The sequence below is a fragment of the Notamacropus eugenii genome, chromosome 1 (genome assembly GCF_028372415.1).
Source record: "Notamacropus eugenii isolate mMacEug1 chromosome 1, mMacEug1.pri_v2, whole genome shotgun sequence".
In the NCBI taxonomy this organism is placed as follows: domain Eukaryota; kingdom Metazoa; phylum Chordata; class Mammalia; order Diprotodontia; family Macropodidae; genus Notamacropus; species Notamacropus eugenii.
In genome coordinates this window covers 620197295-620212679 of record NC_092872.1, presented here as the reverse complement: position 1 = coordinate 620212679, position 15385 = coordinate 620197295, and the positions used below count along the sequence as shown (strand labels likewise).

At 38.4% G+C, this 15385-nt stretch overlaps 1 protein-coding gene across 4 annotated transcripts in view; it reads right to left on the bottom strand.

Annotated features, from left to right (window-relative positions):
* Window positions 1–15385, bottom strand: part of ZMAT4 (zinc finger matrin-type 4) — a 756701-nt gene that overhangs the window by 364363 nt on the left and 376953 nt on the right. For all 4 annotated transcript variants that reach the window (XM_072635103.1, XM_072635102.1, XM_072635104.1 and 1 more), the window contains one exon: window positions 14722–14955. In XM_072635103.1, coding sequence (XP_072491204.1) covers window positions 14722–14955 — 234 coding nt within the window. The remainder of the gene's footprint in view (window positions 1–14721; window positions 14956–15385) is intronic.

Below are 15385 nucleotides of genomic sequence, written 5' to 3'. Positions count from 1 at the left end.
AAAGATGGCAGAGTTGAAGTGAAGCTAAAATAACGATTGGGCTGAAATTTTGTTTTGCCTTCCTGTTAGTCTGGCTGCTTCCCCTGAGGTGTGGCCATCTTTGCAAATAAAATACATGTGAGCAATTAATTTGCGTGGACCATCTCTTCATATGTGCTATGCCACTGTCTTCCTCCCTACCCCACACACACCTGGACCAGATGTGCCAGTCACGTAAGTCACTTAAGCAATTTAATTATACTACCCAAAATATAGGATGTAAAGATCAGGGTGAGGATACATGTACCAGCTGAGGTGTCAAAACACATTAAAAATAATAATATAAAAATAGCCAGGTAAAAGCAAAATAGAATATTTGCTTTTGTCACCTCTTTTCCTACTATTCAATTTAGAATTATGTGCTTTAATTATCACATCTGTTTAAAGGTCCTATTTTCTGCTGATTCTCAACTACAGAAAGTACATACAGTGCCTTATTGCAAACCCTTGGCATGGGGGAAAGAGGGCTCTACTAGAGGCTTGAAGACCTAGGTCCAGGTCCTGGATTTGGCACTCAGTATCTGAGTGGCTTCAGGCAAGTCATTTTAGCCTAAGCCTCAGTTTCTTCATCTGGAAATTGTTTGGTGGTACCACATCTCAGAGAACTGCTAGAAAAAAGAAGCTCCACAGGCCTTCATTCACAATAGAAATGTGACATTATTATTATGCAGGGATGGAAATATGATAATATGGTATTAGTTTAAATGCTTAGGATTAATACAATCGCGTTTTAATTGATCAATAATTTTATGTCTTTAGAATTTGGAAATCACTGATCTATATGTGATCAGGTTGGTATGTGTGATCAGGTCGGTGTGAGGAATTGGAAAGTGCCCAATCTTTAAGAGTCAGGAGAATTGGGAAGGGAGGTGTCACACTTGCTTTGTAGCCTTGGTTACTTAACCTTTCTTGTCCATTAGATCATAAGCTACTTGAGAGCAGGAAGTGGCTGGTTGCTTTATTGTTGCTGCTGTTGTTGTTACATTTGACTTTCTTTGTATCCCCAGTGTTTGGCATAGTCTTGTGTACATAGTAGGCATTTAATTGGTTGGTTGATTGTTGTCATTTGTTTTCGAAGAGGACCAAAATGACATCACCATGATAGAGTGAAGTTTCAGTGTGTCCAACTGTGGCTGATCAGACCAATTCGAGTTTGGAATGCTCTACCACAGGTTGGGCACAGATAGTCCATATGAATTTTTGGGGTGGACACTCCACATTTGCACAACCTATGTGTACTTTGTGCTGTCTCAATTCTGCTTTGCTCACAGAGCACAGCACCCTTTCTGATCTGGACACATTATGCAGAGCGGACCTGTGCCAATGTCTCCCATGTTGCACTGTCAAATCCAAAGTTCTTGAGAGATACCTTGAGAGTGTCCTTGTATCACTTTTTCTGACCACCATGTGATTGCCTGCCCCATGTGAGTTCTCCATAAAATAGTCTTTTTGGCAAACATATATTTTGCATTCGAACAATGTGGCTAGCCCATCCCAGTTGCGTTCTTTGAAGCATAGTTTGAATGCTTGGCAGTTCAGCTCAAGCAAAGACTTTAGTGTTTAGTATTTTATCCGGCCGGGTGATCCTCAGAATCTTCCTAAGACAGTTCAAATAGAAGCAATTCAGTTTCCTGGCATGGCGTTGGTAGACTGTCCGTGTTTCACAGGCATACAACAATGAGGTCAATACAACAGCTCTGTAGACCTTCAGTTTGGTAGTCAGTCTAATATCTTTTCTCTCCCACACTTTTTTGAATGCTGTGGATAAGTTCACTTACCTTGGTAGTGTACTTTCCAAGGATGTACACACTGATACTGAGGTTGGTGCGCACATTGCCAGAGCTAGTTCAGTGTTTGGGAGGCTCCAAAGGCATTTAATAAATGCTTTTTGAATGACTAGAAAGTGGGAGCGGGGAATAACCTCTAAGATAAAGGTAAAAACTGTTTATAACTTTAAATTCTATAATCCTGATTCTAAGATTTTTGGAATTCATGCAGAGGTAAAAGAGGCCAGTGTCAGCCTTCTCAGTGCCCTCCAAGGGACCCTAGGAGAAGCAGCAGCATTTGTATAGTACCTACTGTGTGCCAGGCATTGTGATATGCATTTTATAAATATTATCTCATTTCATCCTCACAAAAACCCTCAAAGCAAAGTAGGTGCTATTATTATTTCCATTTTATAGTTGAGTAAACTTAGGCAGAGATTAAATGATCCCATATCTGGTATCCAAGGCTGGATTTGAACTCATCTTCCTGACTACAGGAACCCTAGTGCTATATCTACTATACTACCTATGACCAGAAGTTCTTAACCTAAGGTCTGTGAACTATAACTATATTTTAATCTAATTTGTTTCCTTTGTAATCCTGAATATCTTAGGTGTTTAAAATATTCTGAGAAGGGGTCTATGGGCTTCCCCAGGGTTTGGCAAAAAGTGTCCATGACACACAGAAATGGTTAAGAAGTTCTGCCTAGATACTCTTCCTTGTTATCTCAAATCAGGGAGGCAGAAAATTCATCTGTGGAAAAGAAAGGTACAATAACCAAATATTTTATGCAAATAAACAAAATCTGCTACCAAAAACCACAGAGGGCACCAGCCCTCCTTCCCCTTGTTGGTACCTATATCCAGCCTACCACCTCCATTTTGAGGAAGGTCCTAGACTAGTCCTGCTTCTTTCTTTGGACTTAGTCACCATGCCTCCTCAGCTGCCTTCTTCTTTCATCCTTGTAACTCTCTTTTTCTGTGGATGAATTCCCTCCTAGAACTTTCATTTTGAGGAAGAGTCTTTGGTAGGCAGTACCCAACAGGTGGTAGGTGTCCTAAGAAATAGAATATGGCAGAGAACTTGATGGTGATGATGATTCTATGTCCCAAAGTCAGTGACAGTATTGTCCTTGACTTTTGCCCCTTTCCCTGTGCTCTTTGAGATATCTGTTGTCTGGACTCTGGCATTTGGAGGTCTTATGAACCTGATACCCCTTCAACTTCCAGGATACTGGATGGAAAAGGTGTAGAAAACCCACAGCAACAGACTGTGGTCACTGCTTTGAGCAATGGCAAGCATTTGGTTCAAAAATCCCACCAACCCCACTTTCCATTAATGAGCCCAGTCACTGTGAAAACAGAATTTCTGTGAAATATGTCATCGGTGCATTTTTGTAGGTTTCCAATGTCCCCATGAGTGGGATGCCTACCTTTCTCTGCTCTGCCTTTCAGCATCCTTTCTCCCTTCAAGGCATACCTCTGTTGAAACATCTTCTGTGAAACCTTCTCTAAAACACCAGGGAGTGCTCTTTTCTTCAGTTTACATTGTATTATGCTTATCTGAGTAAATGTTGTATCCTTCCCTATTCCCTAAATAATATAAGTTCTTTGAGGGCAGGGACTTTCCTTTTTCTTTTAATTACTAGTACCTAGCACCTTCCCCATAAAATAATAGCTATTTAATCATTATTTGTTGAATTAAATAAAATTTAATTTTATCAGGTAGCTCTACGAAAACATGACTGTTGTACACTTGAATGTACCTGGGTTATTTCTTCTGAAACATACCTATCATTACCCTGTGAGCTCCTGGAGATCAAGGATCATGTCATTTTGTTTTGCTTTGCTTTTTTTGTGTCTCTTGCACTTACTTGGCACAGTTCCTGGCACATAGTAGGTACTTATATAATAAAGGCCAAGATTCAGATCCAAGTTCTGCTCCCTACTAAGGTGGGGATGATGAAGACATTGGTTAAAAATTATTGTACAACAGTTCTGTTGCTCCCATGGAACTGCTATCATTCAGATATGAACATAAGCAACCAACTCATAAACTCTGACTAAAAAAAAAGTCGTATTAGATCTATTCAAAATCAGGCTTTAGGTGGGGAAGAAAGGCAACTTACTATATTTCTACTGTATTCACCATTAGTTTGATTTTCCTTTGAATGTGACAAAATATTTCTGTCAAATTTAAATTCTTGATTTTTATCATTATTTAATGAAGGCAGCACCTGCATTGCAAGCATGTGTTTGTTCACCTCAAGAAAAACAGATGTTTCATATAGGCTTAGTCATAACACATAATTAATTCAGCACTGTTCAGGGTCTGTGTGTGTGTGTGTGTGTGTGTGTGTGTGTGTGTGTGTGTGTGTGTGTGTGTGTGTATTAAATACTTTACCCTCCAAAGAGCTACAGTTTCTTCAGTGTGGGTAGTCCTTCTTTTGATTCAAATTGAAGCCTTTCCTTGACCCAGTGGATAGTTGTTTCCTTGAGATGCTGTGCGCAATAGGCATATAAGACAGACAGACAGACAGACAGACAGACAGACAGACAGATAGATAGATAGATAGATAGATAGATAAGAGATAGACATGGAGACAGATGATAGATATAGGTACATAGAAAGAATGAAAGAAAGAAAAAAACAAAGCAAGAAGGAGCATAAAAACATGCCTGAGTCCAACTATTTTGTGAGAAACATCTTAAAACACAAATGGAGAAGAAGAAGAATAGGGAAAGAAGAGGAAGAAAGGGGATAGGAGGGAAAGCAAGAGAGAAACAGGGAGAGGAAGAAAGAGGGGGTCAAGGAGAGAAAGCAGAAGGAAAGGACTATAGTTTGTCACCAGGCCTATATTGGAACTAACTTGGTGAAGCATATCTTCGCTGACGCCCTGATGGATTGCTCTTCCAGAATTTCCATCCCATGATATGGTGCTGGAGGAGGCCTTTCCTGGAAGTGTGCGGAGCAGGCTCTCAGTATCTAGGGGCTATCACTCTTTCTATTATTAGGCATACTAATTAAGTGGTACTCTAGAGTCAGTATTATGACACCACCTCACAGACTTGTCTTAACAGGAAGCATTATTAGAAAAAAGAACATGGATGTAGAGAGAGCCATAACATTTTGTTTTCTAGTCATTAAGAATTACTGATTCTCTTAAAGACTAAAAAAGATGTATGTAGCACGTCTGTTTCCAGGAAGACCAAACTTGCTGTATTAAGGTCTTTTGAAATACAGACTCAAAAAAGAAGCAGGTTTAACCAGAGCGTGCAGACTTAGAACCAAATACACATTGGGTAGATCCCCAGAGCTATACAAATCCAGACACTGCTCCATAAAGATAAGAGTATAAGCATTTCTATGGGACCTACTATGTACCAGGGTCTGTGCTAAGAACTTATCTCATTTGAGCATAGAGTGGTATCTCATGCAGCAATGCTGAACTAAGGGATAGATGTGAACTATAAAAAGTAAAAGCACTAATTCAGTACTTTGACCCTGCAGGATGCGCTCACAGTCTGGGGTAGGGAGGGCAGCTCCCTACTGTCACCTGGTGGTTCAAATTAGAAGTGTATGAAGGGTAAACACTGACCAGCCCTTAACAGGGATCTATTCCCAGCTTTACCACTAAAAAGTTATGGGCCCTAATTCAGGTTACTTTACCTCAAGCCAAAGGCTCACTGTCCAACATGAAATAAAAAGATTAATCCCTTCCAACGCTGACACTTCATGTTTCTAGGATTCATTCCCAATCTAAAAGATGTATCCTATTCTTCTATACACACAGCTGAGTGTTCCTGCAGCTAATTACAGTTTTATTTGAAACAAACAAATAAAAAAGTTTATTCAAAGTTTAAAGAGGGGAACATTTTCCCTAAGAAGCTCTAGCAGTGCCAAATTAACCCTCTGTCTCTTCCTGGATGGATTCTTCCAACTTATACTTTAGATTTTACTTCCAATGTTTCTGAATAAGAAATTGCCTTCTCTCTCGGTTTTATGTAGCAGACAGATTTAAGCTAGGGAGATGACCTGCAAGGTACTTTCTGGCCCAGGAAATTTTATGATTCCATAATTCAGTGACTTTCCTTTTTGTGTGTGTCATATTTTACATTTAGGAGGAGTTGATTGTTTTCTCTCCTCCTCCTCCCACTGTGAATTAGTACTGGCAAGGGGAAGGAGCAATGCAGAGCTTTGATTTTCCCCAATGGCTTCCTACCCCAAATTCAAAGTACAATTCAAGAGGAAACACATTATGCATATTTACACATATTTTAGCCAACCTCATTTAGGATGCCAATGATGTGTTAGTTCAAAAAGTCCCAATTTCTTCTCATTAATATCATAGTGGTGCTGTTCTGTTTCACCAAGCTGTTAACTTTCTTTCCTTCTTGAAATAAGTAATCACTATTATTACTACCAGTACTCAAAGGTTTATAATCATTGTAACATATGATATTTCATTTAATCTTCACAACAACCTTGTGAAGGAGATGCTTTTTCGATCCCCATCTTACAGAAGAGGAAACTGAGGCAAACAGATTAAGTAACTAGTCCAGGGTCATACGGTCCATAAGGGTCTAAGGCAGCATTTGAACTCACATCTTCCTGACTTCAAATGTGGCACTCTTAATCACTATGGTGCTGTCTACCTGCCCCTATTGCCTTGTATTATTTTGCATATACTTTGTATTTACTTATCTGGCGATGCATCATGTCACTTTCCTTCACAACTCTCAGTAGACCATAAACTCCTGTGCATCCCCTATGTTTAACACTGGGCTTTGTACCTAGTAGGTGTTTAATAAATGTTTATTGATTGAATTGAATTTTCTAAGAAGATGTAGGCACCACACTTTATAGGGAAGAGAAACAAAGGGAAGGACATGGAATAAGCATCTATTAACCACCTGGTATATGCCAGGCACTGTGCTCAGTAATTTACAATTATTATCATATCTGATTCTCACAACCCTGCAAAATAGATATGATTTCCATTTTACAGATGAAGAAACGGAGGCAAACAAAGGTTAAATGACTTGCCCAAGGTCACACAATCAGTAAGTGTCTGAGGTCATATTCGAATTCATGTCTTGCTGACTTCAGGCTCAGAGCTCTATTTACTGTGCTACCAGCTTCCTCTTCATGAAGGAAGAAGGAGATGTTCCCTGAGGCCAAACACTGTATATATTAAAAAAAGTAAACTTAAAATGAAAATTATTTATCAATTATTTATCTCTTGAACCATTAAACTATAAAGTAGCATCTCTAAATGCATTCAAGCAAAGGCTGGAAGACTATCTGCCAATGCCTTTAGAAACGATGTCTTTTGGGAATAACAGAGGCCTTAGCTGGGTACTTAATACAGAGGCATTAGGAGTCAATTACAAATCATTCAATCCCTAACTAAGCTGGGATCGTAACATAAGAGTGTGCACAGGAAAATTTAGTCATAAAATCGTAAGATCAGAGTCGTTCTAAAGGCAGGGAATTTAAACAAGATTTAGTTCAATTTTCTCATTTTACAGATAAGGAAACTGAGGTCTTCAGAAGTTAAGTGAGTTACTAAAATTCAATTTGCTTGAGACAAAGCAAAAGAATTATACTTATTGATTTCTACTATGAATCTTAAAAGTTTTTAATATCTTTAAACAATTTTTAATGTAGAATAGGTCCTCCTTTTACTGTAAGCATTTGTATACAATGTGGCATTGAGCTCACAAGATTTTGACACATCTTAGATCTTTACGAAAACATATCTGGACATTAACAGCCCATTTTTAAAAAATCTAGCCTTGAGTATAGTCCATAAATTTTCAATTGAGTTTAAATTATGTGAGCTCCCTGTTCACTGAAGCAAACATATCTACATCCTTTATAGATTCAACTAGATGAAGCGTTTATTAAGTGCTTACCATGGGCTGGATACTGCGCAAAGCACAAAGAAGTGCAAAGCACCACAAGCAAAAGGAACAACTTTCTTTCCCTTTCCTCAAGGAGGTTCCATTTTACAAGGGGAAGACAAGAAGGGCAAGGAGGAAAAGTAGTGTGAAGGGGGGAGAGGTTGGGAAGGGAAATGGGATTGAGCTGGGTTAGAAGTGAACATGGTTGTCATGGATACTTCCACAAATGGAGGTTGGGGAGGAACTCCCCAAAGAGAGTAGGAGGCTAGGGAGTGGAGTCATTGTTACTGTGAAAGAACTGCTGTGGAAGAGATGGGAAAGTCATGGGGGTAGAGGGGGTTGAGTCAGGTTAGCAGTGATATAAATCTCTTAACCTTTTGTGACACGTGACATGATAAAAGGTCATGTTTCAGTATTCTGCTCCAGAAAGCTCCCTCATCATCCTGTAAGATCTCATCCTCTTTGCTACCCTACCTCATCAATATTGTTGCTGTTAAGTTATTTTTCAGTCATGTCCAGTTCTCCATGATCCCATGTGAGGGTTTCTTGGCAGAGATCCTGGAGTGGTTTCTCTAGCTCATTTTACAGATTTGGAACCTGAGGCAAACAGGATTAAATGACTTGTCTAGGGTCTGAGGTTGGATTTGAACTCAGAGAGATGACTTTTCCTGACTCCAGGCTCAGTGCTCTACCTATTGTGTAACTTAGCTACCCCACTTGATCAATATCCTCTACCTTTCTGATTAGAAGATGAGTCTATGAACTTCAAACCTCAATTTAAAGAGAGAGAGTTCACCTCAGATATCTCATCATTTCTCACGTGGCTGAGAGTCCTACTTTAGGACTTCTCTGACTGACTTCTCCACCAGCCTCCCTTGGCCTATACCTGCTCCTCCCTTACCCCCTTTCACCTCCTTTTTGTGTTTTGTCTTCCCCTTTATATTATAAACTCCTTGAGGTCAGGAACGGTTTCTTTTTTCATATTTGTATCCTTAGCACTTAGCACAGAGCCTAGCACATAGTAGGTGCTTAATAAATTTTTACTAACTGACAATTCTCTCTCCATTTGGTAATTTCTATAACGTATAGAATCATAATTATTTCCATAATTACGTAAGGGTTAAAAAGGTTAAGGAATGTATTCAACTGCTAACCTAGTTCAGCCTTCTATGTCTTTCCCACCTCTTCCCCAGCAGTTTCTTCACAGTGACAAATGACTCCACTCACCACCCTCCTACTCTCTTTGGGGAGTTCCTCCCCAGCCTCCATTTGTGGAAGTACCCATGACAACCATCTTCACTTCTAACACAGTTCACTCCTATTTCCCTTCCCAACCACTCCCTGCCCCAACCCATTACACCACTTTTCCAACTTGTCCTTGTTGTCTTCTCCTTGTAGAATTTAACCTCCTTAAGGAAAGAGATTGTTCTTTTAGCTTGTATTATCAGTAGTTTGCATCGTGCCTGACACATAGGAAGTGCTAAATAAATGCTTTATCTAGTCAAATCTATAAAGGATGAAGATAATTTTACTTCAATGAACTGAGAACTCACATAATTTAAACTCCATGGAAAATTCTCTCTCTCTCTCTCCATATAGATGTATGTGTGTATATGTATGTATGTATGTGTTTACATGTATATGTATATATACAGGTGCATATATATTATGTATATGTACACATATACACATATCTGTATGTGTGTATTTATGCAATTATTTCTATAATTATAATTTTTTATTATTATAGACCAGCTAAGCTTGTGTTTCTTGTCATTTCAGTTGTTTTCAACCCTTTGTGACCCAATTTGGGGTTTTCATGGCAAAGATACTGCAGTAGTTTCTCATTTCCTTCTCCAGTTCATTTTATACATGAAGAAATTGAGACAAATAGGGTCATGCAGTCCAAGGCTACATTTGGACCCAGATCTTCCTAACTCCAGGTCCTGAGTTCTAGCCACTGTGCCACCTAACTGCCTCAATATTTACTAGTACATCCTTTTATTTATCAGAGCTTGTCCTTGTCTCGATGAGTATGTCTTCCAACCCAACTGGAAGTAAAAAAAAATCCAAAAATATCTCTTTGAGTGGCATTTTCCAGCCTGATAAAGATGTCCAGGTGTCAGGATTTAGTCAATGATTTTGGTCTACCCTTGAATGAAAGTGTGAGATTCATTAATAAAATTTCCTTTTTTACAAACTTCAGTACTTCTGTATTTGTCTTGTCTTACTTATGAGAAGCCTTGTTTCCATTCCTAACAGAGGCCAGTAGCTATTTAGTACCTATTTGTTTGCATTTGTGTTTATTTGTTTGTTTTTATTTTATTGTCCTTTTCACTGATTTTCCAACTTCAAGAAATCTCTGTCGCATTGCAGAAGTATCATTGGTAACTGAGAATTAACTGAGCTATTACGCAGCAATAACCTATCAGTTCTTGTTTGGTTTTGTTGTCCATTTGGAGCCACATTTTTTTTTCCTTTTCAGTGCTACTAATCTTGCTTCATTGTGGGTTTAAATGATCTTTGACATGCTTGATTTACTCATATCAGCACCTCTGCAATATCTCCAGGAGTCAATGAAGTATGCTCTTTGAGAGCTACATCTTAGAATAATATTTATTCTTTAAAATCACCAAATTAAAAACCCAATGAAAGAGCAATGAAACGCATGTGTATGGCTTGGAATCTGCCACTCACCTGGCAGAGAGTTAATTAAAGCTGGAGAATCTAGCTTGGTCTAGTTTCATACAGTCAAGATCATCTGTTCTGAATCAGTTTGGTGTCAGCTGACAGCATGAATGAATGACCACTGTTGTCACAAAATGAAATTTAACCTGATTACTGTTCCCAAGTATTTAAAATACTATTTATGTGGACACAAATGTGTGTATGTCTATGTATATACACATATATACACATACATGTTTACACACATATGTGACATGAAAGAGAAGGCAAGAAGAACAATAAAAATATGGTCTGTATGAAAGAGATACATAGTTACATAGAGAAATGATAGTCTTATAGATGTATGTTATACATTATACATATATATTTATAATATGGAATAATATGTGCATGCACATAAATTTACACACATGCACATACACATATATGTGTATATCTATCTATATATACACATATAGATGTGTATATATCCTTTTCTTTTCCCTGCCATCTAATAACTCCAGGAGAATAAGAATCTGAGATTTGGAGTTAGGAAATTTGAGTTTGAATTCCAGGTCTGCAATTTATAATCTGTATGACCTAAGTCATAGAGAATGAAGTATAGTCTCTCACTACAGTCTTTTGTCAAACTGAAGAAATAAAGACTGAATGACAGTCTAATTAGGGGGACAGGAATTGGGGAAGGGACAGTAATATTCCCTCCCACCTACTTATTCATCATCTCACTACAATCTGGTTTGTAGCTCCATTCTTTGGAAGCCTCATGATGGCTTAGCTGTCAAATTCAATGGTCTTTCCTCAAGTATCATTTTTGTTTATCTTTCTGCAGGAAGCATACCAAGGTTCACCCATTCCTTTCTGTTATGGCACTCTCTTCCCCCAAGGGCTTCTGCTATATATCCTAGTTCATTTTCCACTTGCCTGACCCCTGCTTTTAAGGCTCATGGTTATCTTAAGATATCCTTACCCTTCCTCTCTTTTCTCTCTCTCAACTCTCTTCCCTGGAGACCTTTTTTTCACCCATGGCTTCAATTTTTACCTCTATAAAGATGCTTCTCTGATCTATAGATCCTTCTCCTGTCTCTCCCTTGAACTCCACACACATTTTTAACTGCCTCCTGGACATTCCAACCTCCATGTCAAACTCAACATTTCTAAAACTGAAATCCTCATCTTCACTTAGACCCTGCCATAAATTGTCTGTTTCTATTGATGGCAGCAGCATTTTCCCAGCACAAGAAAGGTTTATGACCAATAAAAACACAGAATATAAAAACCAAAAATATAAAGATATAGAAAAAGATAGATTATATACAAGGTTTCCCCAAAGCCAGTGTAATTTTAAGATTAAATAGCTTAAAGCTGAACTAAGGCATTTGGGACACTCTCCATGTGTATATCTATATGCATATATATGTACACACACATATATGTAAGCATGTGTGTACATATACACACATGTATATGTTGTATAAGCACACACATGCAAGCATATTGTGTGTATATGCACATCTGCTTATATATATACACAGATGTATGTATCTATATGTATATGTATACATATATAATTATATAACTATACCATACATTCTTATATATGTATATATAAGTATATATACTTACAAATATATGCACAGAAATATATATAGCACTCTGAAATATATACATACATAATCATATAAATAAATATACATATATATTTCAGAGAAGGGAATATTTTAGCACTTCAAGGGATCCATGAATCATTATATGGCAGAGGGGTAGGAGAGCAGGCGTAGCTTAAGTGGGACTTGCAGATTCTGCTCTCCACCCTCCACTCCCCAACCCCTGCCCCTCATTTAGTTTCCAGCCATCCCCTGCCATTTACAGGTCTAGTCCTGAATTCCAAGTAAGTAAGCTTTCAGACTTCTTTACCTTTCCCCACTCTAGACATATTCATTGCCCATTTATGGTGAGACAATCCGTCAAAAGGAAGTTATTTAGTGCCCACTATATGCACGTGTCAAGTGCTGAGGACACAAAGAAAGGCCAAAGACAATCCTAACCCTCAAGAGGCTCACAGTCTACTGAGGAAGATCTCATGCTAACAACTGTGTACAAGCAAGCTATATACAGAGTGCTTTAGAAATAGTCAGTAGAAGTATAGCACTAGCATTAATCACAGCTCAGATTCCTCCAATCACTTCATTCTTTTAGTAACTTCTAATTCCTTTCCAGACTGTCATTATGAATTCATTGGAGATTTCCCAGCAATCATGACCTAATCAATAGCTTTAAAGGAAGCCAGGCTACCCAAGTGCTCAGCTCTCAGGACTCGGCAGCGTACTATGATAAACCTTTAAGTAAGTGCACATAGCACGCATTATCAGGATGTTTCATGTGGCTGGCAAAAAGGTGAGTTTCAAGGACAGTTTGCTCGATGCTAATCATATTCCACATACGACTGAGTCAGAGTCACATTGAGTTATCAAGTCAAGGTGGATCCTTTTTGTCTTTTATATAAAACACTGCTTAAATGCTACAGATTTCAGATGCCCAAGTCATTAAGATATGTGTCTGTACATAAAAGATGCAGTACCAATCATTTAGAACAGGGACGGAGAATTTCCTTGAGGAATAACTCATCTTCAAGTCATAATATCTAGCAGAAAACATAAATAAAATCTTCTTTTTCTCCTTCAGTGCTCTGCCATGATGGAATCCCCTAACAAACTGTTCATTCCTAGGAAGAGGGAGGAGGAGCTTGGCCTTCAGCTATGAGAGACTCTTAACACTACTCTGGATAAACTCTATGGTGGAAACAGTCCCTCAAGAAAATGCAATAATAGATTTTCCAAGAGGGATCATTTATTGTTCTGAAATATTAAACCTTTTGTTTTCCCTTAGCTAAGAGTTTTACATAATGGCACAATATTTTAAAGTGGCTTTTTTAAAATCACAAGACATGTTGAAGAAATGGCCTACAAGAAAGCACTAAGATCAGTTTAAATGGCTTTGATAGTCATATAATAGAGAACTAGGAATCACCTAATCTGAACCCCTCATTTCAGAGAGGAGGAAGGAACTTGTGGCCCAGAAAGATTAAGCATCTTGGTGAAGGTCACTCAGTGACAGAATCAGGACTCAAGACCAGTGCACCAAAACGAATGCCCTTTTCACAATACCACAACACCTCTGTATGAAAATACACAGTGGAAGTAATTTTTAAACAGAAACAGGAAAAAGGAAGCAGCTACCACTTATTTCGTGATAGTATTTTCTACACAGCTCAGTATTCCTCTCACTACAGCATGAATTCTCAACCTTTTTTTGTGGCTGTGGATCCTTTGGCAGTCTAGTGAAGCCTATGGACCCTTCTTCAGAATAATGTATTTTAAATACATAAAGTGAAATGTATGGGATTACAAAGTTAAGTAAGAGTGTATGTGTGTATGTATGCATATACACATCCAATATTTACCACCACATATATATGTATACACACAAATATATATATCTATATATCAAATTAGTTTTTTATGTGTATACATACATACACAACATATATGCTTTACATGTATATAAGTGTACATATGTACACACATATAGATATACCTAGGTGATTCAGTAAACAGAGTTTGGGGCCTGAAATCAGGAAGACATGAATTCAAATGCCACCTCAGACACTTACCAGCTGTGTAACCCTGGGCAAGTTGTTTAATATCTGCCTCACTTTCCTCACCTGTAAAATTGGGATAATAGTGGCATCTACCTTGCAGGACTGTGAGGAAGGATTAAATGGAATAATATTTGTAAAAAGCACTTAATACAATGCCTGGCACATATTAAACATTATATAAATATTAGCATAATTATTATACATATATATCATACACAATTTTCTAATGTTAAAAAATGCAAGGTTAAGTTAAATTAAGGTCCTAGGTTAAGACCCCCTGGTCTAAAGGCAATGTGAGGTAATAAATAGATAAAGCCTTGGACTTGGAATCAGGAATACTTTAGTTGAAACCCAGCCTTTGACACAAATCAACATGCCCATTAGCAAGTCTCTGAAGCTCGATGAACCCTATTCACCTCATCTGTAAAATGGAGATCATAAAACCCACAGTACCCACCTCATAGGGTTGTTGTGAGGGTCACATGGGATAACACAGAATGTCAGTGATCATTCCTGCCCAAATATACCTGTTGGCTATGACCTAGTATTCTGCACACAAAGCCCAAGGATGGAGAAGACGCAGAGTGGGAAACATCAGGACTTGAGAACCTCTGTTGTCTTAGAGTCAGCACCTTCTGCTCTTGAATAATTCATCCCCCTTACCTCTCAACTCCCCCAGATCCAGCGTTTTCCCCAGCTGTTCTAACAAATCCACCCGGGCGGCATTCTTTTTGTGCTTCTTGCCTTCATAATGTTGCTGGGCCATCAGAGGGTTATTGAACCAGGCTGCACAGAGCTGACAGTATCTGTCTGAATCTCTTCGACGATGAGGTGAGGACACGGCCACTCCTGGGGCACTGGCCGAGTGGGGTGGCTTGAGTGGACTCAGAGGAGTTTCTGTAAGAGGAAACATTCAAAATAAAGGTTATAACTAAGCCATGATCGCCTACATTTTCTTCCCAACACCTGAAGTTGAAAGATACCCCCACATTAGTCACTGAGCTCAAGGATCAAATATAGCAACTTGAGAGCTGAATATTAAGCATAGCTACTTAATTAAAATAACGTCATGCACAATAATAATAGCTCATATTTATATAGCCCTTAATAGTTGCTTCTGTATGTGATCTCACTTGATCTACAATAAATTCAGTGAGGTAGAGAGTGCATTCATATCTCTAGTTTATAGCTAGGAGTCTGGAGCTCAGAATGCTTGATAGCATGGCCAAGGGTACATTATGTAGCTAAAGTAGTACATGGGATTGTATTTTTAGGTCTAGAAGGTACCTTAGAGATTGTATAGTCCGGAGGTTCAAAATCTAGAGTC